Source organism: Trichosurus vulpecula, chromosome 3 (genome assembly GCF_011100635.1).
Source record: "Trichosurus vulpecula isolate mTriVul1 chromosome 3, mTriVul1.pri, whole genome shotgun sequence".
NCBI classification, from domain to species: Eukaryota; Metazoa; Chordata; class Mammalia; order Diprotodontia; family Phalangeridae; genus Trichosurus; species Trichosurus vulpecula.
In genome coordinates, this window is record NC_050575.1 from 325,160,232 (window position 1) to 325,184,626 (window position 24,395).

General features: G+C 37.5%; 1 protein-coding gene across 10 annotated transcripts in view; it reads right to left on the minus strand.

The window, feature by feature from the left end:
- The window catches only part of EHBP1 (EH domain binding protein 1), a 433,107-nt gene that overhangs the window by 236,222 nt on the left and 172,490 nt on the right, over window positions 1-24,395 (minus strand). For all 10 annotated transcript variants that reach the window (XM_036752173.1, XM_036752175.1, XM_036752180.1 and 7 more), the window contains exon 6: window positions 18,521-18,702. In XM_036752173.1, coding sequence (XP_036608068.1) covers window positions 18,521-18,702 — 182 coding nt within the window. The remainder of the gene's footprint in view (window positions 1-18,520; window positions 18,703-24,395) is intronic.

Genomic DNA, 24,395 nt, shown 5'->3' on the forward strand with positions numbered 1-24,395 from the left:
GGGGGGTGAGGTAATCAGGGTTAAATGACTTGCCCAGGGTCACACAGCTAGCAAGTGTCAAGTGTCTGAGGCTAAATTTGAACTCGGGTCCTCCTGCCTCCAGAGCTGGTGCTCTATGCAGTGCGCCACCTAGCGGCCCCTGTTATAAATATTTCTGTACAAATATATTACACAAATATTACATATAAATATGTGTGTATATAATATTGTATTGCATATTACACACAATAGAAATATTTTGTATTTTTGGACAAACAGGTTAGGTCTTTTCCCCTTTTCTTTGATCTCTTTGGGGCAGACTTAGTAGTGATATTTCTGGGTCAAAGAATATACAAAGTTTTTTAGCTTTTGGGCATAGTTCCAAATTGTTCTCCAGAATGGACTGGTTCACAACTCCAACAATGCATTATTATCCCAATATTTCCTCATCACCACCCACCTGTGTCTCTTTTTTTGGTCAGGTTAGCTAATCTGATAGGAATGAGGAGGTATCTCAGAGTTGTCTTAATTTACACTTCTCTAATTATTAGTGATTTAGAGCATTTTTTCAAGTCACTATTGATACCTCTGATTTCTTCTGAAAACTGCCTGTTCATATCCTTTGACCATTTTATCAACTGAAGAATGGCTCTTATTTTTACAAATTTGGCTCAGTTCTCTATATATTTGAGAAATGAGGCCTTTATCAAAGAAATGTGCTATTAAAAATTTTTCTCAGTTTCCTGTTTTCCTTCTAATTTTGGCTACATTAATTTTGTTTGTGCACAAACTTTTTAATCTCATGTAAATAAAATTATCCACTTTATTTCCTTTAATCCTCTCTGTGTCTTGTTTGGTCATAAACTCTCCCCCTATCCTTAGATCTAATAGGTATATTTTTCCATGCTTCCCAAATTTTCTTACGATATCACTTTTTGTGTAAAATCATTTATCCATTTTGACCATATTTTGGTATACATTTTGAAATGCTGGTCTATATCATATTCCAAGACCTCTACTCCTTTAACATGGTAGCCACTAAATCTTGGGTGATCTTGATTGGGGCACTATGGTATTTGAATGGTTTCTTTCTGGCTGCTTAAAGAATTTTCTCTGTGATCTAGGACCTCTGAAATTTGGCTATAATATTCCTACAAGTTTTTATTTTGGGATTTTAATCCAGGGATGATCGGTGGATTCTTTCTGTTTTTATTTTACCTTCTGGTTCTAGGATACTGGTGCAGTTTTCCTCAATAAATCCTCAAAATATAATATGTAGACTCCTTTGAGCATCGCTTTCAGGTAGTCCAATAATTCTTAAATTATTTCTCCTAGATCTATTTTCCAGGCCAGTTGTTTTGCTAATAAGATAGCTTACATTTTCTTCTAATTTTTCATACTTTTGACTTTGTTTTATTGTTTCTTGATATCTCACAGAATCATTAGCTTCTACCTGTCCATTCTAATCTTTAAGAAATTATTTCCTTTGGTGAGCTTTTATGCTTCTTTTTCCATTTGGACAATTCTTTTTAGGAGCTATTATCATTAGTGAATTTTTGTACCTCATCTTCCATTTGGCCGATTTAGTTTTTTAAGGTGTTATTTTCTTAAGTATTTTTGTGCCTCTTTTACCAAGCCATTAATTGTCTTTTCATGGTATAGGTCAGAAGTGGGGAACCTGTGGCCTTAAGGCCACATGCGGCCCTCTAGGTCCTCAAGTGTGGTTCTTTGACCGAATCCAAATTTCACAGAACAAATCCCCTTAATAAAAGAATTTTTTCTGTAAAACTTGGACTCAAAAGGCTGCACCCAAGGCTGTGGGTGTCCCACCCCTGGTATAGGTGATATATTTTGATTTGTGCAAAACTTGCATTTAAGTGAGGCAGAGTTGCAAGAAACTGGAGGCCTCATTCTCTCTTCCAGAGTCATCAAAGTCTGGTAGCAAGACAAAAGTCAAACAACTGGTGATGACTCAGGATGAATAGAGGCCTTGGCATTTTTTGATGTCTAACCAAGGTCTAAGTACTCCTCAGTGCCTGCTTCAGCTGCCTTCATAGTCACTGGAATAAACTGCTCTCGTCTGCCCATTCATCTGCCAAGGGAAGTCTTATGTGCTTGGGGTAGACACCTCCCTAACTCACCAAAGGGTCTGAGACTCCCTCAGTTACCCTCAATCTGGTTTAGATTGTTTGCCAAAAAGGTTTTTTGGGGTATGGCCACTGCACATGCTACAGCTTCTTGGAACCACAGGTGAGAGTTGGGTGAATCAGGTGGACACTAAAGGTGGAAAGTAGCCCTGAAAAGGGCATGGCAGCCCTCACACCAGGGGTACTAGTCTTCCCTGAACACTCTTATGCCCAATGTGGTGTTTCACCACATGGGCTCCAGGCCTGCCTCCACCCCCATGTCACAGATCTCTCTTTCTGACATTCTAAACTGTCTTGGGCTGTAGGAATGTCTCACCCTGACTTTTTTGGTTGGCTCTGCCACTCCAGAATTCAATTTGAAGTGTCATTTTAAAGTTGCTTAGAAGGGAGTGCTGGGAGAGCTTGACTGAGTGCTTCCTCTACTCTACCATCTTGGCTCTGCCACCAGAAGTCTAAAAACATTGTTCTTAAATTTTTATGCGAAATATTATGTCTAGGAGACTGTGGTAACCCTTCAGTCTGTAATGGTGGTCCAGTTTTAGTATAGTTTATTAGCTGTATTCTCCCAGATACTTGGAGGTTTATAGTTGTAGTACAAGAATTTGTTGCTATTAGTCTATGAAAGATAGAAAGCTTCTGATGCATAATTCTAGCCAGCAGTTGTTCATGTTTTGCTAGGCATCCAACAGTTGTTAAATATTTATAGCCTATGCTAATACATTGTAGATTCTACTGTTTGTTGTATCAACAACACTGATTACTAAGTGGGTGCCCTCTTTAATTTCTGGTAACAAAACCTGGACCTGGATTGCCATCCTAAACCACTCTTTTCCCCAACCAATGACATGACTCAGCCATTTATTCCTTTTTTTTTTTTCTTAACATATTCCTAACTGAATACATGTGGATGTTACCCATGGAGGATCTTTTGATCCCATTTTTGGATCTTATTTCATACACTCCATCTAGAGGTAAATAACTTTTGCTTATAAATTAAAAATCCAATAGAACACACCTGTTAGCAGTCTTGACCATTGCTCAATGAAGTGATATATTCTTGTCCCAAAAGTACTTCTGTATGTTTTCTACTTATCATGTGCTCTATGATTATTTATCAATTTATCATTATTTATCAAGTCTTCATCATTTTGTTGAGTAACTAGTAACCTTTCTAGGTCCAGTGTTGAAAAGACTTGTGATAAGCAACTAGGTGGTAAAGTGGATTGAGCAAAGGACTTGGAGGTAGGAAGACCTGAGTTTGAATCCAGCTTCAGGTAGGTACTAGCTATGTGACCAGGGTAGGTCACTTAACCTTTTGGTTTCCTCACCTCTAAAATGAGGATGATAGGAGACCCTCATTCACAGGGTTGCTCCGAGGATCAAATGAGAAAATAATAGTTGTAAAGCATTTAGTAGATTGCTTGGCACATTGTAGGTCCTTAATAAATGCTTGTTTCCCTCCTCCCTTCCTCTATGTCTTAGTTTCCTCATCTACAAATTGTGAAAGACAAAAGCACTGACCTTGTAGGGTTGTTATGAGGATCAAATGAGGTAACATACATTCAGCACTTTGGAAACCTTCAAGCACTATGTAAATGCTAATTTTTATTAGCAATCACAAGAACAATAATGGTGTATGGACTTTTATTTAGATACTTTTGAAATTTGTTATGGTCAATTTTACAATTCAGAAAGAGTACATCCAGACTGGCATTTCATGGTTGCTAATTGTTTTAAATATATTCTTCTAATTCAGCTTTGATTCCAGGATACTAATAAGTCTCTTGACGTATTAGACCACAAACTTCTCTTTAATATCTTTATACTTGATATGTCTTTCCTGAAGAGCACCAAAGTATTTCTAAGTGTTGTTTCATCTACTGGTTTAACATGTTCTCCACATTCAATCTTGGAGTCTTAAATCTCTGGGTTTTCTTTAATATGTTAAGAATTTTACACCAACAGATACCTTTATGTCATTATAGAAAAACTAAACTAACTAAGGGAGCTGTTTAATATGTTTTTGGTGGAGTCATATAGCCTAATGTCATCCATGTGCATAAAGTTATTAATAAAATGTTTTGGTATTTCAGACATTAAATATTTATTAAACACTAACTACGTGCCAGGCGCTGTGTTAAATACTGGGTATACAAATAAAAAGACCATCCCTGTCCTTAAAGAACTTACATTTTTTAAAAATTTATTTATTTATTTTTTTGCAACGCTCAGCACATAGTAGGTATTTTCTATTATTTTTTCTTTTTTTTTTCACTTTACAACACTCGGTCCTACATAATTTTGAGTTCCAGATTTTCTTCCCTCCCTCTCCCCCTCCCTCCCCAATAGGGCATGATATCCGATATATCTTCTATGTATAACTTTGCATTGAACTTATTTACACACCAGTCAAGTTGTAAAGAAGAATTACGACCAATGGAATGAATCATGAGAAAGAAGACACAGAACCAAAAAAAAAAAAAAACCCAAAAACAAAACAGAGGAAAAAAAGGAGGAAAAAAAGGCGAGCATAAAGTGTGCCTCAATCTGCATTCATACTTCATAGTTCTTTCTCTGGATGTAGAAAGTATTCTCCATCATGAGTCCTTTGGAGTTGTCTTTGCATCCTGTGTTGCTGAGAAGAGCAAAGTCTATCAGGGTTAGTCCTCACAGGATCCATATATCTGTGGTTGTGTATAATGTTCTCCTGGCTCTGCTCCGCTCACTCAGCATTATATTGCGTAGGTTTTTCCAGGTTGTTATGAAGTCCGTATCATCCACATTTCTTATAGCACAATAGTATTCCATTACCTTCATATACCACAGCTTGTTCAGCCATTCTCCAATTGGGGGGGCATCCCCTTGATTTCCGAATCTTTGCTACTACAAAAAGAGCTGCTATAAATATTTTTGTACATATGGAACCATTTCCCACCTGTGTGATCTCTTTGGGATACAACCCTAGAATTAGTATTGCTGGGTCAAAGGGTATGAACATTTTCATAGCGCTTTGGGCATAGTTCCAAATTGCTCTCCAGAATGGCTGGATCAGTTCATAACTCCACCAGCCAAGTAACAATGTTCCAATTTTCCCACATCCTCTCCAGCATGTATCATTTTCCTGTTTTGTCATTTTATTTTTTTTCCACTTCCTATCTGATTCTCTTATTTTTTTAATTTTTAAAATTTTTTTTTATTTAATTTATTTAATATATTTAGTTTTCAGCACTGATTTTCTTTCTTTTTTTCTTTACTTTAATTTATTTAATATATTTAGTTTTCAGCATTGATTTTCACAAGAGTTTGAATTACAAATTTTCTCCCCATTTCTACCTCCCCCCCCCACTCCAACATGGCGTATATTCTGGTTGCCCTGTTCCCCAGTCAGCCCTCCCTTCTGTCACCCTACTCCCCTCCCATCCCCTTTTCCCTTCCTTTCTTGTAGAGCAAGATAAATTTCAACACCCCATTGCCGGTGTATCTTATTTTCTAGTTGCATGCAAAAACTTTTTTTTTTCATTTTTGAGCATCTGTTTTTAAAACTTTGAGTTCCAAATTCTCTCCCCTCTTCCCTTGTCCCCCACCCTCCCCAAGAAGTCAAACAATTCAGCATGGGCCACATGCGTATCATTATGTACAACCCTTCCACAATACTCATGCTGTGAAAGACCAACTATATTTTGTTCCTTCCTAACCTATCCCCCTTTATCCAGTTTTTTCACTTGACCCTGTCCCTTTTTGAAAGCGTTTGTTTTTGATTAACTCCTCCCCCATCTGCCCTCCCTTCTATCATCCCCCATTTTTTATCTTCTTCCTCCTCCTTTCCTGTGGGGTAAGATACCCAATTGAGTGTGCATGGTATTCCTTCATCAGGTCAAATCTGATGAGAGCAAGATTCACTCATTCTTCCTCACCTGCCTTCTCTTCCTACAGAATTGCTTTTTCTTGCCATTTTTATGCAAGATAATTTACCCCATTCTATCTCTCCCTTTCTCCCTCTCTCAATATATTCCTCTCTCATCCCTTAATTTGATTTTATTTCTTTTAGATATCATCCCTTCATCTTCAACTCACCCTGTGCCCTCTGTCTCTCTCTCTCTCTATATATATACACACATATATATATACGTACACACACACATATATACATATATACACACACATATATACATATATATACACATATATACATATATATACATACACACATATATATATATACATATACACACACACACACACACACATATATATATGCATATTCCCTTCAGCTACCCTAATACTGAGGTCTCAGGAATCATACACATCATCTTTCCATGTAGGGGAATGTAAACAAAATAGTTCAACTTTAGTAAATCCCTTGCAATTTCTTTTTCTCGTTCTTTTTCTTGATTAGCTTCCTTTTCATGCTTCTCTTGATTCTTGTGTTTGAAAGTCAAATTTTCTATTCAGCTCTGGTCTTTTCACTGAGAAAGCTTAAAAGTCCATATTATTGAAAATCCATATTTTGCCTTGGAGCATGATACTCAGTTTTGCTGGGTAGGTGATTCTTGGTTTTAATCCTAGCTCCACTGACCTCCGGAATATTGTATTCCAAGCCCTTTGATCTCTTAATGTGGAAGCTGCTAGATCTTGAGTTATTCTGACTGTGTTTCCACAATACTCAAATTGTTTCTTTCTGGCTGCTCGCAGTATTTTCTCCTTGATCTGGGAGCTCTGCAATTTGGCGACAATATTCCTAGGAGATTTCTTTTTGGGATCTATTTGAGGAGGCAATTGGTGGATTCTTTCAATTTCTATTTTGCCCTGTGGCTCTAGAATATCAGGGCAGTTCTCCTTGATCATTTCTTGAAAGATGATATCTAGGCTCCTTTTTTGATCATGGCTTTCAGGTAGTCCAAGAATTTTTAAATTATCTCTCCTGGACCTATTTTCCAGGTCAGCAGTTTTTCCAATGAGATATTTCACATTGATTTCCACTTTTTCATTCCTTTGGTTCTGTTTTATAATATCTTGATTTCTCATAAAGTCACTAGCTTCCACTTGCTCCAATCTAATTTTTAAGGTAGTATTTTTTTCAGTGGTCTTCTGGACCTCCTTTTCCATTTGGCTAATTCTGCCTTTCAAGGCATTCTTCTCCTCATTGGCTTTTTGGAGCTCTTTTGTCATTTGAGTTAGTCTATTTTTTAAGGGGTTGTTTTCTTCAGTATATTTTTCAGCACTTTTTTGGGTCTCCTTTAGCAAGTCATTGACTTGTTTTTCATGGTTTTCTCGCATCCTTCTCATTTCTCTTCCCAATTTTTCCTCTACTTCTCTAACTTGCCTTTCCAAATCCTTTTTGAGCTCTTCGATTGGCCTGAGACCAGTTCATGTTTTTCTTGGAGGCTTTTGTTGTAGGTTCTTTGACTTTGTTGACTTCTTCTGGCTGTATGTTTTGGTTTTCTTTGTCACCAAAGAAAGATTCCAAAGTCTGAGACTGAATCTAGGTGCATTTTCGCTGCCTGGCCATGTTCCCATCCAACTTCCTTGATCCTGGAGTTTTTCAGCAGGGTATGACTGCTTGTAAAGAGTACTATGTTCCAAGTTTGGGGGGATGCGCTGTTGATTTCAGAGCTATTACAGCCAGCTCTGCCACACCAGCACTCCTCCTTCCCCAAGAACCCCAAACCCAGACTGGACTTAGATCTTCAGCAGGCTCTGTACTCCTGCTCTGATCTGCCACTTAATTCCTCCCACCAGGTGGGCCTGGGGCCTGAAGCAACTGTAGCTATATTTCTAAAGCTGCCCCACCTCTGCTGCCCCGGAGGCGGTGGCTGAACTGGGAACTCTATCCCCCTGTCCCCAGCAGCGATATCATCCCTTCTCTGTTGTCTTTGGTGTTTGTGGGTTGAGAAGTCTGGCAACTGTCACAGCTCACTAATTCAGGGTGCTAGGGCCCGCTATGCCCAGCTCCTGGTCTGGTTGGTCCACGTGGCCCATGCTGTGCTCTGCTCCGCTCTGCTCCACTCTCAGCTCCGTGCATGAAAGACCTCACCCAGCAACCATCCAGGGTGTCCTGGGCTGAAGCCCGGCTCCCCTCTGCTATTTTGTGGGTTCTGCAGTTCTAGCATTGGTTCAGAGCCATTTTTTATAGGTTTTTGGAGGGGCTTGGTGGGGAGCTCATGCTAGTCCCTGCTTTCCAGCCGCCATTTTGGCTCTGCCCCTCCATTTTGTCATTTTAGACAATCTGACAGGAAACGTGGTCCATAAGAGTTGTTTTGATTTCCATTTCGCTAATCGGTAGTGATTTCGAGCATTTTTTTCATATGCCTATAGATATCTTTAATTTCTTCCTCTGAAAACTGCCTGTTCATATCCGTTGACCATTTCTCAATTGGGGAATGATTTGTATTCCTATATATTTGGCTCAGTTCCCTGTATATTTTAGAAATGAGGCCTTTATCAGAGATACTGGTTGTAAAGATTTTCTCCCAATTTTCTGCTTCCCTCCTAATCTATGTTGCATTGGCTTTTTTTTTACTACAAAAACATTTCAATTTAACATAATCAAAATTATCCATTTTGCATTTTGTAATGCTCTCTATCTATTGCTGGGTCATGAATTCTTTTCTTTTCCATAAATCTGATAGGTAAACTATTCCTTGTTCTCCAAATTGCTTATAGTATCAGCCTTTATTCCTAAATCATGAACCCATTTTGACTTTATTTTGGTATATGGTGTAAGATAATGGTCTATGCCCAGTTTCTGCCCTACCATTTTCCAATTTTCCCAGCAGTTCTTGTGAAATAGTGAATTCTTAGCCCAGAAGCTGGCCTCTTTGGGTTTATCAAAAAGTAGATTGCTATAGCCATTGACTTCTCCATCTTGTGTACCTATCCTATTCCACTGATCCACAACTGTGTTTCTTAGCCAGTACCAGGTAGTTTTGATGACTGCTGCTTTATAGTACAGTTTAATATCTGGTATAAGTAGGCTACCTTCCCTAGCATTTCTTTTCATTAACGCCCTAGATATTCTAGACCTCTTGTTCTTCGAGATGAATTTTGTTATTATTTTATCCAGCTATGTAAAATAATGTTTGGTATTTCGACTGGTATGGCCCTGAATAGATAATTTAGGTAAAGTTATCATTTTTATTAAATTAGCTCAGCCTAATCATGAGCAACTGATATTTTTCCATTTACTTAGATCTGATTTTATTTGCGTGAGAAGTGTTTCATAATTATGTTCATAGAGACCCTGGGTTTGTCTTGGCAGATAGACTCCCAAATATTTTATAGTGTCTTCAGTAACTCTGAATGGAATTTCTCTTCCTAGCTCTTGCTGTTGGACTCTGTTAGTACTGTATAGGAATGCCAAAGATTTATGTGGGTTGATTTTATATCCTGCTAAAATTGTTTATTATTTCAAGTAATTTTTAAACTTGATTCTCTAGGATTCTCTAAGTAAATCATCATATCATCTGCAAAAAGTGATAATTTAGTTTCTTCTTTGCCTATTCTAATTCCTTCAATTTCTTTTTCTTCTCTTATTGCTACAGCTAATGTTTCTAGTACCAAATTGAATAGTAGGGGTGATAATGGACATCCTTGTTTCATCCCTGATCTTACTGGGAATGCATCTAGCTTATCCCCATTACAAATAATGCTTGTTGATGGTTTTAGGTAGATGCTATTTATAATTTTAAGGAAGGCTCCATTTATTCCTATACTTTCCAGTGTTTTTAATAGGAATGGATGTTGTATTTTGTCAAAGGTTTTTTCTGCATCCATTGAGATGATCATATGGTTTCTGCTAGTTTTGTTGTTGATATGATTAATTATGCTAATAGTTCTCCTAATATTGAACCAGCCCTGCATTCCTAGTGTATTATTATCATGATAAGTTGCTGCAATCTTTTTGCTAATATTGTATTTAAAATTTCTGCATCAATATTCATTAGGGAAATTGGTCTATAATTTTTTTTCTCTTTTTTGACTCTACCTGGTTTGGGTATTAGCACCATATTTGTGTCATAAAAAGAATTCGGTAGGACTTCTTCTTCACTATTTTCCCAAATAGTCTACAAAGTATAGGAATTAATTGTTCTTTAAATGTTTGATAGAATTCACATGTCAAACCATCTGACCCTGGAGATTTTTTCCTAGGGAGTTCTTTGATGGCTTGCTCAATTTCTTTTCTGAGATGGGGTTATTTAGAAATTTTACTTCCTCTTCTGTTAACCTGGGCAATTTATGTTTTTGTAGCTATTCACCCATATCCCTAAGGTTGTCAAATTTATGGGTACACAATTGGGCAAAATAATTCCTAATTATTGTTTTGATTTCTTCTTCATTAGAGGTGAATTCACCCTTTTCATTTTTGATACTGGTAATTTGATTTTCTTCTTTCTTTTTTTAATCAAATTGACCAAAGGTTTATCAGTTTTATTGGTTTTTTCATAAAACCAGCTCCTGGTTTTATTTACTAATTCAATTGTTTTCTTGGTTTCAATTTTATTAATCTCTCCTTTGATTTTCAGTATTTCTAATTTGGTATTTAATTGGAGATTTTCAATTTGCTCCTTTTCTAGCTTTTTCAGTTGCATGCCCAATTCATTGATCTCCTTTTTCTCTATTTTATTCATGTAAGCATTTAGAGATATAAAACTTCCCCTAAGAACTGCTTTTACTGAATCCCATAAGTTTTGGTATGTTGTCTTATTATTGTCATTGTCTTTAATGAAGTTATTAATTGTTTCTCTGATTTCTTCTTTGGCCCACTCATTCTTTAGAATTAGATTATTTCATTTCCAATTAATTTTTAGCTTATTTTTCCATGGCTCTTTATCACAAATAATTTTTATTGCATCATGGTCTGAAAAGTATGCTTTCTCTACTTCTGCCTTTCTGCACTGGATTGTGAGGTTTTTATGCCCTAGTACATGGTCAATTTTTGAGTATGTGCCATGCACCACTGAGGAGAAAGTATATTCCTTTTTATCTCCATTCAGTTTTCTCCAGAGGTCTATCACATCTGCCTTTTCTAAAATTCTGTTCACCTCCTTAACTTGTTTCTTATTTATTTTGAGGTTAGATTTATCAAGTTCAGTGAGGGGAAGGTTCAGGTCTCCCAATATTATAGTTTTGCTGTTTATTTCTTCCAGTAACTCCCTTCACCTCTCGTCTAAGAATCTGCATGCCACATCACTCGGTGCACATATGTTAAACAATGATATTGCTTCATTGTTTATGGTGCCTTTTAGCAGGATGTAGTGTCCTTCCTTATCTCTTTTAATTAAATCTATCTTTACTTTTGCTTTGTCTGAGATTAGGATTGCTACACATGCTTTTTTTTACTTTTGCTGAAGTGCAATATATTTTACTCCAGCCTTTTACCTTTACCCTGTGTGTATCCCCCTGTTTCAAATGTGTTTCTTGTAAGCAGCATATTGTAGGATTATGGTTTTTAATTCATTCTGCTATCTGCTTCCGTTTTATGGGACAGTTCATCCCATTCACATTCACAGTTATGATTTCTACCTGTGTCTTTTTCTCCATCCTATTTCCCTCGTTTATGCTTTTATTTCTCCCTTTCCCCTTCCACTCCTCAACAAAGTTTTGCTTTTGACCGCCGCCTTCCTCAGTTTACCTTCCCTATTGATTCCCTTCCCTTATCTTACTGTTTTTCACTTGCTACTTCTTCCCTCCCTTTTGACCACCCCCCTCACTTTTTTTCCCCCTTTACCCTCCTACTACCTGTAGGACAAGCTAGATTTCTATACTTATCAGGGTATGTTATTCCCTTCTTGAACCAGATCAGATGATACTAAAGCTCAAAAATTGCTCTTCTCCCTCCCTTCTTTCCCTCTACTATAATGTGTTTTTGTGCCTCTTAATTTGATGTAATTTACCCTTTTCTACTACCTCCTTACCTCTTCTTCCAGAACCCTCCCTTTGCATCTATTATGTTTTTTATCCTTATGTCAGTTATTTTATACAGACATTCACAGTCTATGTGTATCCCTTTCAATTGTCATAATAGCTGTACTATTCTCAAGACTGATGTATATATGTATATATATAAAACATACATAAGATGATATAATCCTATATAAAGATGTAACTAATTTGACTTTATTGATTAATAAGGTTTGTGGGGGTTTTTTCCCATTTACCTTTTTATGTCTCTCTTGAGTTTTGTATTCGAAGATAAAATTTTCCTTTGAGTTCTGGCCTTTTCATCAGGAAGGTCTGGAATTCCCTTATTTTGTTGAATGCCCATCTCCTTGCCCAAAAAATTATGCTTAATTTTGCTGGGTAGTTGATCCTTGGTTGTAGTCCCAGCTCTTTTGCCCTTCAGAATATCATATTCCAATTTCTCCTGTCATTTAATGTAGAATCTGATAGATTCTGCATGATCCTGACTATAGTTCCACAATATTTGAATTGTTTCTTTTTGGCTGCTTGCAGTATTTTCTCCTTGACTTTGTAATTCTGAAATTTGGCTATAACATTTCTTGGCGTTTTCAATTTGGGATCTCTTTTAGGGGGTGATCGATGGATTCTTTCAATGACTATTTTGCCCTCTGGTTCTAGGACCTCTGGGCAGTTATCTTTGATAATTTCTTTGAAGATACTGTCAAGCTCTTTTTTTCACCATGGACTTCTGGTAGACCAATAATTCCTGAATTGTCTCTCCTGGATCTATTTTCCAGGTCAGTTGTTTTTCCAATCAGATATTTCAGATTTTTTTCTATTTTTTCATTCTTTACATTTTGTTTGACTACTTCTCGATGCCTCATAGAGTCATTAGCTTCCACTTGCTCAATTCTAATTTTTAATGAGTTTCTGTCTTCATTTTGCTTTTGAGTCTCCTTTTCCATTTGGTTGATTTTACCACTCAAGGTGCCATTTTCTCTATTTAGATTCTGAATCTCCATAGCCATTTTGCCAATCTTATTTTTAAAACACTTGATTTTGTCAGTGTTTTTTTTTTCCATTTTTTCTTTTACCTCCCTAATTTGGTTTTTAAAATCCTCCTTTATCTCTTCCAGTAATGTTTTTTGGACTTGAGACCAGTTCACATTCCCTTTTGAGGTATCAGATGTGGGTATAGTGTCACTGCTATCCTCTTCCAAATTGGTATTTTGATCATGCCTGTCTCCATAAAAAGAATCAATGGTCCTTGGTTTTTCTGTGTTCTTCTTCAAGTTGGTTAGCCTTTTCCTGGCTTTACAATGAATTTCTGCTTTTGGGGCTCAGGGCTCTCTGTCCCAGGTTTCTTATTCTGGAGATTGTGAGTCTAGTTACTGGCTTTGTGAATTATAGCCTTCAGTTTCCTGAGGTGTGGGGGAGGGGTCTGGCTGCCTGAAGTCTCCTCTTCCCCTGGGGTTTCTCTCCAGCATTGTTGCTCTTCAGCAATGCTCTCAGCTGTTGTTTGAGCTGGTGTCTGGCACTTCCCCTGGGGGAGCAAGGGTACGTCTTGGCTCCTGGTGTTGACCTCTGCTGGCTTTGCCCCTCTGGGACTCAGGAACTCCCACTGCTCAGCCACTGAAGCCCCACTTCTATCTCCTCTATTCCAGCATTTTTCCCCCAGGAATTCTCTTGGCAGGTGGGGGAGTGGGAGGGATTAGAGTCGTTTATTTGGCCATTATGTCTCCCGGAAGTTCAAGAAGATGCTTTTCATACCTTTGGGCTGCAAGCCTCAGGAATTGATGTCTCACAGCTGGTAGCGCTGGACTGCTGCCTCTCCTCGCTTCCACAGACTGGCGTCCTGTGTTGGGAGGCCTGGGGATCTCTGCTGGCTTCAGCACCCACGTTTCTCCCAGTCTGTCTCACATGTTGGTTTCCGTGGCCGCTTCCGCTTTGGTGCTATCTGGAGCAGCTCTGCACGCCGAGCGCTCTCCCAGCCTACAGATTCGTCCTGTTGGCCTTTTGGACTCTCTTGGCTTGGAAATTTGCCTTACTCAGACTGCTCACAGTTTCTCTCTCAAATCTTCTCATATTCACTTTTTTATAGGAATCTGACAGAACTTGTAAGAGAGCTCCGGTAAGATGCTGTTTTCACATGGCCATCTTGGCTCTGCCCCCCAGAACTTACATTTTCATAGGGAAAAGCAACATATAAGAGGAAACTCAATAGTGCGGGCCACAAAGAGAATGATGGATGAGTCTAAAGAAGTCTAAAAGCAGTGCAGCTGATGGAAAATGGGGAGAAAAATGTGCTAGGCTCCCTCCTTACATGAAGGTTTTGGAGCTCATGACTCTGCCCTCCTGTCAGAAGATCCAATTAGAGGGGCAGGGAATATTGATTAAATATGAGTATTAAGGCTTATTTAATTGTGCAAGATAATGAGACTTCCTAATGGTGTAGCTCTTGGGGCAGGAAGGCATTATAGAAAAAATCAAAGAAGTCCAAAAACAATAGAAGATTTGACTCTCTCAGAAGTCATTCTATTTAGGAGAGATTACAATGGATGTTAAGACTAAGCAAAACTGTATTGGGGTAAAACTGTTTCCCTAAAGAATACCAAAAATTTTATATAAATTATTCTTGTCATTATTGTGTCGTCAATGTTTTAAGTAGAAAGTCATTTCCCTATGAGTAGAATGCTGAAAGAGTAAAGCCCCCCTCAGCATGGGATAAGGCCTGATCTCTCCTGCTATTCACGCCCACCCTACACCCCCTCCTATATTTTTAGAAACTGCTTTGCTGAGAAAGCAGAGATAAGAAATTACATCAGGAGACAGAGCCCGAGCCAAGATGTCCCACCTGCAAGGTCCCATTTATCTTGCTTCTACTCCCTTTTTGCTGAATGCACAGTCCCTGCCTTTTTGTTCTTTGTTCTCTGTTACTGGGGAGAAAATTCCGCATTTAGAATGTGAGCTCCAAACCCAGTCAATCGGAAGAGGAGCCAGTGGGGGGTGGGGAAACTCCACGTTAGGGTCTATATAACTTGATTTGAGCTGTGTGCCACACACACACACACACACACACACTTCACTTGCTGGCATCATCTTGGGCCACGCTGGGGTGGGTCATTTCTCATGAGAAAGCAATAAACTCCTTTTTGCCTTTTCTCAAGCATGGTCTCTATCTATTTTTAATATGAGTAGTGGTCTCAGATCCACACACCTATGAACATCAAATACTACAGCATTATCACTACCTCTCAGTTCTACTTTATTTATCTGCAATTTATAAATAAACCAGGAGTGTTGGAACTAATTTGAAGGAAGGTGTGTGATAATCAATAAAGAAAATACAAAGGTTATGGTACTTTTGAAGGTTTCCTTTCAATAATTTCTGATTCAGTAATAAATCGCACTTTAATATACAACCCTAAGATTTTTAGAATATTTTTTTTGCTCGATGTTATCTTCATAGGATCGGTCATGGAGTAGAGCCAGAAAAGACTTCAACAACCATTTAGTCCAATCCAGTCATTAAAAAGATGAGAAATCTAAGGCTAAGTATCTGTAGAGGTCACACAGATAGTTAGCTTCAGAGATGGGATTTGAATACAGGTCCTCTGACTCCAGAATCTGCTCTTTCCACTGTGTTAACTGTCAATTTTTAAAAATGATAACAAGTTGGGAATGCTTTGCATAAAATATGTAAACAAGCAATTGTCCTATATTTGGAGAAGTCACTGTTATTTTCATTTCTCAGTAATAGATATGTCACACCTTCTGTTAGGAAAAGTGAGATGAGGTTTTATCCAGGATGAAGCCGGTAAAGTGCTTTGGTAATACTCCATATATAACTATGGAGATTCTTAGCCAATAGTTACAGATCTTATCCTACTCTGCTGCTTTGCCAATTTGCAGGAAGTTAAGCTTCAATCACTTCCCTTGAAATACCTCTTTTGTTATTTACTATATTAAATGTACAATCTTTTTGCTTCTCTGTTGAAGCAACTTGCATCTTATATACCACCCCTCCCTTTTATTACTGTGATACTAGAACATTCTGAAAAAAGAATGTATGTGAGGAGTAGGAAGGAGCTGCTAAATGCGTTTATCTTTTAAATTGGAAATGAGTAATTCTAGGTTCATTGGGACAGACCAGTTGATTTGACTGAATTTTCTCTTGTCTAGGCTTCAGAACATGTTATTGATTAGTTTGCACTTTCTGTAGCAACAAAGACATTTTAATCAAAGGGTTTTCCATTAATGTTGTGTCGTCACTTCTTCCTGAATTTGCTTTCCTTTGTTTTTATTTTTTTTTTTACTTGCAATTTCAGGTTCTGACTCAGAAAGGTTCTTACTCAATAATGTTCTTACTCGTAAAACCTCTGAGTCAATAATTTTCAATAAATATTTATTAAGCACCTACTGTTATGATAGATAGTTAGGTGGCTCAGTAGTTCTAGGCCTGGAGTCAGGAAGACATCTTCACCAGTTCAAATCTAGCCTCAGACACTTACTAGTTGTGGGACCTGGACAAAGCACTTAACCTTGCTTGCCTTAGTTTCCTCATCTATAAAATGAGTTGGAGAAGGAAATGGCAAATGATTCCATTATCTTTGCCAAGAAAACTACAAATCATCACGAAGAGTTGCACGTCTGAAACAACTGAACGACAACAACAACAACAACATATGACAGGCACTGTGCTATTATGCTAGGTACTGGGGATACAAATTCTGAAAAAGAAAGACAGTCCCTGATCTCTAGGAGGGTACAATCTAATATGGGAAGACAAAACAAAATGAAGCTGAAAAGCAGGGGTTGGGGAAAAGGCACCCAACTTAAGTATATGGTGAAGAAGTCCCAAAGTAGTGCTGCCAAGTGACAAATGAGGAGATGTCTGATTTGTCTGACTTGGAGTTCATGGCCCTGCCCTCCAAACAGTGAGGCAAAGGCTAGTAATGAAGTAGAGTTATCAAAGCTGATGAGGTTACATGATACTGAGGTTGTGGCCCAATCATGAGATTTCCTGGTGGAGAAGTCAGAGAAGTTCCAAAGTAGTGGAGCCAGATGAGAAATTAGTTTGGGTCTCTGATTTAGAATTCTAGGATGAATCACTAAGGATTCCATAATTGTACCTCTCTAAGCTATCACTTCATCTCATTAAACTATCTTTCAACTTTCCTGAAGAGGGAATCACTACTGTCAATTATCTTCATTTGTTGCTTTTAGTTGAATCATTTATTGCTATGCAAATTGGTACCAAATACCAAATGTGATGTATTTGAAATTCAGGTCTAGGCAGTAATATAAACAGTAACTATTCTCACTTCTACCGTACCCAATACATGTGAATCTGCTTTGAAAGATGGTAGTATTTTTCTTCTTGCTTTTTCAAGTACAGTTAGAAATTTCATTCTTACTCTCCTTGTGCTCTCACCCCAGTTAATTAACCTTATAGTGAAATCCTAAAAGACTATGTACAGTTATCCTATCATATATAATGTAATTATCTTCAATGTTCTTTTTCTGTCACCTGTGTGTTCTAGGTATACATGTCCATATTACTTTGTGTGTCTTAAATTTCAATCCCCTAGAGGCATAGGACCAGTTCTATAAAACTGAACAATGTTGTGGGACCATATACAGTTAGTTGCTTAATTAATGATTTAGGATAGCAATGATATGGAACAATTTACTTATTTGCTATGCATCAATCAATCCATTTCTGAATTCTATCTCCTATTAATGTATTCCTAACATTCATCATGGTGCCTGGTACACAGTAAGCACTTAATAAATGCTTGTTGACTAATTATAAAATTCTAGGAAAATTCAGCCAAAGAGCAAGAAAGCATTAAAAGTTCCTCTCTTATGCATCCATCCTTTCTATCCATAAGCTTTTTTTATATAAGGCTTTTTCATATCAGTTAAACAACAAGAATTTATTAAGCACTTATTCTGTGCTAGGCACTTTGCTAAGTGATAGGGATATAAAGGCAAAAACCAGTTCTGGTCTTCAAGGAATATACATTTAAATGGGGAAGACAGCATGTAAATAACTAGGTACATACAAAATAGATGGAAGGAATCTGAATGGGGATGGTACTAGCAGCTGAGAGGGCTGGGAATGGCCTCTTGTAGAAGGTGAGCTATGAAATGATTCAAATTCCTAACCAAACTTAAACAGTCTGTATTTCAGAATCACAAAATGACTGACTACTTGATCCTGAAGGCAATAGAACACAAATAGCACCTTACGTTATGAATTTTTAAATTTATTGCCACTTACGTTCACTTTGGTATTACTGCTCATTTTCTGAAATAAGTGACTATAGTTAAAACAAAAAGTTCATTTATTTCAGATTCTCAAAGTATGATGAGAATAAATGGTATAGTGAAGGATGTTCTCAGCTACTGATAGTATAGAACAGCCTTCTACCCAGTTCTTCCTATGAAAGAAAATTTAAAGCAAGATATTTAATGGGAAAATAACTTACGTGGCTTTTCCTTCACGAAGAAAAATGCAAGATAACGAGAACTGGAGAGTAGCAGATACAACTTTTTTAGACAATGGCTTGAATTTTAACTTGACATCCGTCTGAGTAGGCATAGGACTTGCATACTGTTTCATATTGATGCTGCTAGTAGCAAGTGCTTTTCTACGTCCTGATGGAGATTCCTGAAAGATAAACATAGTAATGCAATTTGATCTTATTTAGTTAGCAGTTAAAAAGAACATTTTTTGACAAACTATATTTTACTTAAACCAAGCAGAAGTTAGAAATGCTGTTCTTTCAGCAAAGTTGTATATAACAATAACTCAAAGAACGTGTTGGCTAAGTTATTGCTGTGTCTAGGGCTCCATTTCTGATTGAGTTCTAGGTATGGCCACAATTCTGATCTCCAAATGAAACAAGTATAGAATTGTAGACAGCAAAGATCCCAAAGGGAAGAGTATGGAGGATCAAGAGGAAGGCTGAGAAAGTAAAGCCTAAGAGGACAGGAAAAGGAAAAGGTAATGATTTAGACTAGATATGACTCTGTTGTTTGTTTCTGAAAAGTTAACAGGTAAGCTCTGAAATAAAAATGGCAGCATTCTGATTTAGCTTTGAAAAGCTTCCAGTGCAAATAATAAAAATTAGGAGGAAAAAAATCAGCATCCACATTTATTTTATTGTGGTGTCATGGCAAGTTTCTAACAATTAAAGCAAACTATACACAATGTACCATATTACTGCATCTAGGACTTTAACAAAAATGTAAAGAACTACTTAGATTTGTAATTCAGGATGTAAAAAACCTGATATTATAAACACTTTTGAATTATTTTTAATAAAATTTGTGGTTGACAAACTTGTCTCAAATGAATAATACTAATTTAATCAAAATATTCGAGTATCCTTTTCCAAAGTACTTGATATTTCTGCCCAGCAGAATAAGTCAGAATGTAATGTGTTATCCCCAAAGAATACCTTGTTTAAAAAAACTAGCCTTATCTGTCAAGATTATGCATAGCAATATTATACAGAACTATTAGTGCATGTAGATACCTTATGAATGAATTTCAAAAATGCATCAAACACTTGAGAAGGATTTAGGTCCTCTCAGAAGAAATACTTAAGAATATGCAAATACCCTCAAATGAATCAAGTTGAACAGATGCCACTATCACAAACAATACAAGTGTTCTTTCCCTGGCCGCTACTGTCAATCAAAGAAAGAGATTAGGGTCCAAGGTTCTGACAATGTGTAAAATGAAAAAATACAATTAGGGAGTTTCAATTTAATACATCGATATGAGCAATAATCTGTTATTGTACCTTTAGAATAGTTAACTACCACTACAAGTAATACAAGATTCTAAGCATCAATTCTGAAAACATTTCAAAGCAAATTTCCACATTTTTTTGTTTCTGTTTTATACAAAATAGATTGAGTTTAACTCTCAAAATAGTTCTATCCCTTAGCAATCATTTTTTCAATTTGCAAACAAAAAATTCATGTCAATAAATAAGAGGAAACTTGAAGTATGAATAATTTTTAGAGAGCTGTTTTGTGATCACTTCTCTAAATCTAAGTTCTCACTGATTAGTATTGGACAGCTAGGCGGTATCATGGATAAAGTACTGGGCCTGGAATTAGGAAGATCTGAGTTCAAATATGGCCTCAGACAATAGCTGTGTGACCCAGGGCAAGTCACTTAACTCCTACTTTCCTCACTTCCTCATCTGTAAAACGGGGACACACTGGAGAAAGAAATAACAAACCACTCCAGTATCTTTGCCAAGAAAATCCCATGGACAAAGTCTATGGGATCATGTAGAGTTGGACACAACTAAACTGCTGATTAATATTCATTTTTTAGCTTAAAAATGACCTAGTTATGAAAAGTTTCTCTACACTACAAGTTCAATAGGATGTGTAAGATTTTGAAAATTTTTATCAATGCCTCCAAAAAGATAAAATAAAGAATTACAGCTTTACACGTTTAATTAGCTAAGCAGATTAGTAATTGACTACCAAACAATGCTACTGAAAGTAGCCCTTGAGTGAGGTCTAGAAAGATGAATAAAATATCCCTGTGAGGTCTAGAATCTGTACTTGCAGTTCCTTTTTTAATCACCAGGATTCCAATAGCAGCTTTTTTTTTCCCTCCAGATCCTTTTCCTTATCTTCTAAACATGATATTCTGTGAAGCTAGGGGTACAAAATGACAGCTTATTGAAATGTATGACTAAGATGTGATCAAAACTATGTCATTTGCAACTGTGGTTTTGAAAGGGTAAATTTCTAATTCCTAAGGTGTTATTGGTAACCTTCAAAAGATCTTGGAGAACAAGGACAAAGGAAAATACTGCTTCAGCTTTTACAAAACAGAAGAGAGGGCTGTTTGTGAACTACAGAAGAAGAAAGCTCAACTTCACCAGGAAAAATGGTAGAACACATTATTAAGGGGATGTTTTATGAGTACTTATAAAAGGAAATCCCTAGTTACTATATACAATCAGAGTTCATGTCAGACTGCCAGTCAGTCAATTAGCATGTATTAAGCACCTACTATGTGCCAGGCACTGTGATAAATGCTGGAGATACAAAGAAGGGCAAAAGATAGTCCTGGCTCTCAATGACTTCACAATCTAATGGGAGAGGAAACACACAAACACAACTATGTACAAATAAGATACAGAGAGATAGATGCAGAGAGATGGAGGGGGGAGAGAGAGAAGGAGGGAAAGGTGGAGGGAAGGGGGAACAAAAGGAGGGGGAGAGAGACAGAGACAGAGATTAAGGGAGAGAAGAAGGGAGGAAGAGGGGGAGGATAAATTGGAGATAATCAACAGAGGGAAGGTACTAGCATCAAGAAAGATATATGAAGGAAATGTAAAAATAATATATTTATCTTTCAGCAAAGCACTTGACTAAGTCTCTGGTGTTATGCTTGTGGGTAAGATTTGCATTAGTTAGATGGATACGGAACTAGCTGAACGACCAGATTCAAAGAGTAGTCTTTAAAAGGGACATTGTCACCTTGAGTGGAGGTCTCTGGTGAAGTACTTCAAATATTTGTCTATTTGTTTTGTTAAATATTTTGATAATGACTTAAATGAAATCATAGAAAATAGTTCCTGCAAAAAAAAAAAAAAGCTTATAGGACCACAGATCTGGAAAGAGAAGTGACCACAGAGATCATCAAGTCCAAACTGAGACACCCAGAAGTTAAGTGACTGGCCCAAGATCAACCACATAGCAAGTAGCAGAAACAAGATTTAAAAAAAAAGTTCTGACTCCAAATCCAGTGTACTCTTCACTTGATCACAGCTGGAGGTACAAAAGTATTTGTTCTTTACACTATAACACATGCAGAGTCACATAACTATAAAGTGGTGATCTGGGGGTTTTATTGGACTTCTAGCTCAACATAAGTATGATACTGAAGGAAAAAAAGTTACTGCTATTCCAAACTTCAATAAAAGAGGCCCTGAATAAGTGAGATAATAGTTCTGTTGGAAATGTTCCATGGTTGTGCCATACCCAGAGTTCTATTTTCAGTTCTATGGACCATATTTTAAGAAGGACATTAACAAGGTGAAACATGTTCACGAGAGAGAAATTGTGATAGTAAGAAGACTGGAGAATATGTCACATGAAAATTAATGGAAGGAACTAATGGTGTTTAGCCAAAAGGAAAAAAAAATCATAGGAAGGAACAGGATAGACATCTTCAGGTATCTGAAGGGTTATCATGTGGAAAAGGAATTAGCCTTGTTCTACTTGGCCCCATAGAGCAAAACTAGTAACAATAAACAGAAAATGCAGACAAGCAGATTTAGACTTGTATAAAAAAAATTTTCCCCTAAATTAGAACTATCTAAAAGTGGAATGGGTTACCTGGGGGAAAAGCTGGATTCCAAGTTGGCAGGAAGATCTGAGTTCAAATTGGTCTCAGATACTTACTAGCTGTGTGACCCTGGGCAAGTCAGGGTCTAACCTTCTGTTAGCCTCAGTTTCCTCAAGTGTAAAACTAGGACCTTCTTCTTCCCAGTGCTGTTGTTAAAGATCTAATGAGATTTTTGTCAAGTGTTTAGCACAGTGCCTGGCACACATCAGGCACTTAATAAATGTTGTTCCCTTCCCTTTTCTCTTCCCCCACATTAGAGGCTTCTCAGGTCCCTTCTAGTTCCTCGCTTCTATGACAGTGGGCATCAACTGGAGCTGTCTGGCCAAAGAAGAACACAGGTAACATGTCGGTGGCCTTCAAATATTCGAATAGCTGCAGTAGTTCTGTCTTTGGAGACAAAAGACTAGGATTTTAAACCCTATTTTGAAATTTCCTCACTCTAAAATGAAAACACTGAAATTATCATTCTATGTGGAAACAAGATTAGAAGTGTGAGTTAACAACCCCACACACAGACACATACTCCCATAGGACTAGGACTACTGAGCAAAAAAGTTGTGGTGAGATCTGTGGCAGTATGGGTTAAACTGGCTTCCAGGTGGTTTGATTTGGGACCCATCTGTGGACCCTTTGGGCAAGAAGAATAGAAAAGCAGATTTTAAGACTGTTGGGGGGTTTCTGAGACCTGAAGAGACCTTCTTATTGTTTGCTTTTAATGGCTAGGGAACTGCTTGTACCCAAGGGTACTTGAATATATTTCAATTAAAAGGATTGTTTGTTTGAACACTCACTCAGGCCCCCAGTGAGCCATTTCAAGAGATGCAGAATACCCACCAGCACAACTGATGAAAAGGATGGAACCTCATATAATGAATGGTCTCTCTTTTGGTTCTTTCAATGGGCCTCATTCAGCTTTACTGCAAAGATGAAGGGGTAGGCTGTTGTGCTTTAAAGCTGATGCTCATAACTCCGGTGGCCTATGTTACTGACAACAAGGAGTCAAGGAAAGGAGCACTATGGTCAGGAACACTGGTGGGACTTGGAAAAATAATTCCCCTGTAAGTGCAGCCCTTTCCATTTCTGGGTTGCACTAATGGCTAGAAAGTCCGCCTCTCCTTACATAGAACCTAAGTCAACATTTCTTAGTTCTAAGTTCTGGGAACAGGCAGAACAAGTCTAATTCCTCTTCCACATGAGAACCATTCAAATCTTTGAAGCCACCTAACATAACTTGCGTAAATCTTCTCTTCTCTTATTTAAATAGACCTAGTCCCTTCAGCTGTTCCTTATACAATATCATTTAGAAATCCTTCATCAACGTAGTCATTCTCTGGATACTAACTTATCAATATCCTTCCTAATCTGTTTGACCCAAAATCCAACACAATTTAAACTCACCAGAGATTTCAGTAGAATTATCCTATCTCTCATTCTCTATGTCTCTCTTAATGAATGTACTCTCTCCTTATAATTAAATCACTTTACAAGAACAACATAAAAGAATTTATCAAATACTTTCCTAAAATCTAGGTAAATTCTATCTATGACATTCCCTTGACCTCACAAATAACCTTATCAAAATCCTAGTCAGCCATCCCACTAGTCCATTTTGCCATCTGCCTAACTTCTCCCCCCGCCCCAAACCCTTTCCCACCTCACCCACCCTCCACTCCCCCTCCCCCATAATATTTAGCTTTGGAACTTCTATTCTTGGACTAAGCTGTCTTGATTGGTAAAAACTCACCTATACCTAATACATCTAGCCCACCACAGATCAGAAGGCATTTCATATTCCAGCCACCAACCACCTAGGCCAGGAGTAGGTGGGGAACCTGCAGCTTCAAGGCCACATGTGGCCTTCTAGGTCCTTGGGCATGGCCTTTTGACTGAGTCCAAGTTTTACAGAATAAATCCTTTTATTAAGAGGATTTGTTCTGTGAAGTCTGGATTCAGTCAAAGGGCTGGTTCCCCAC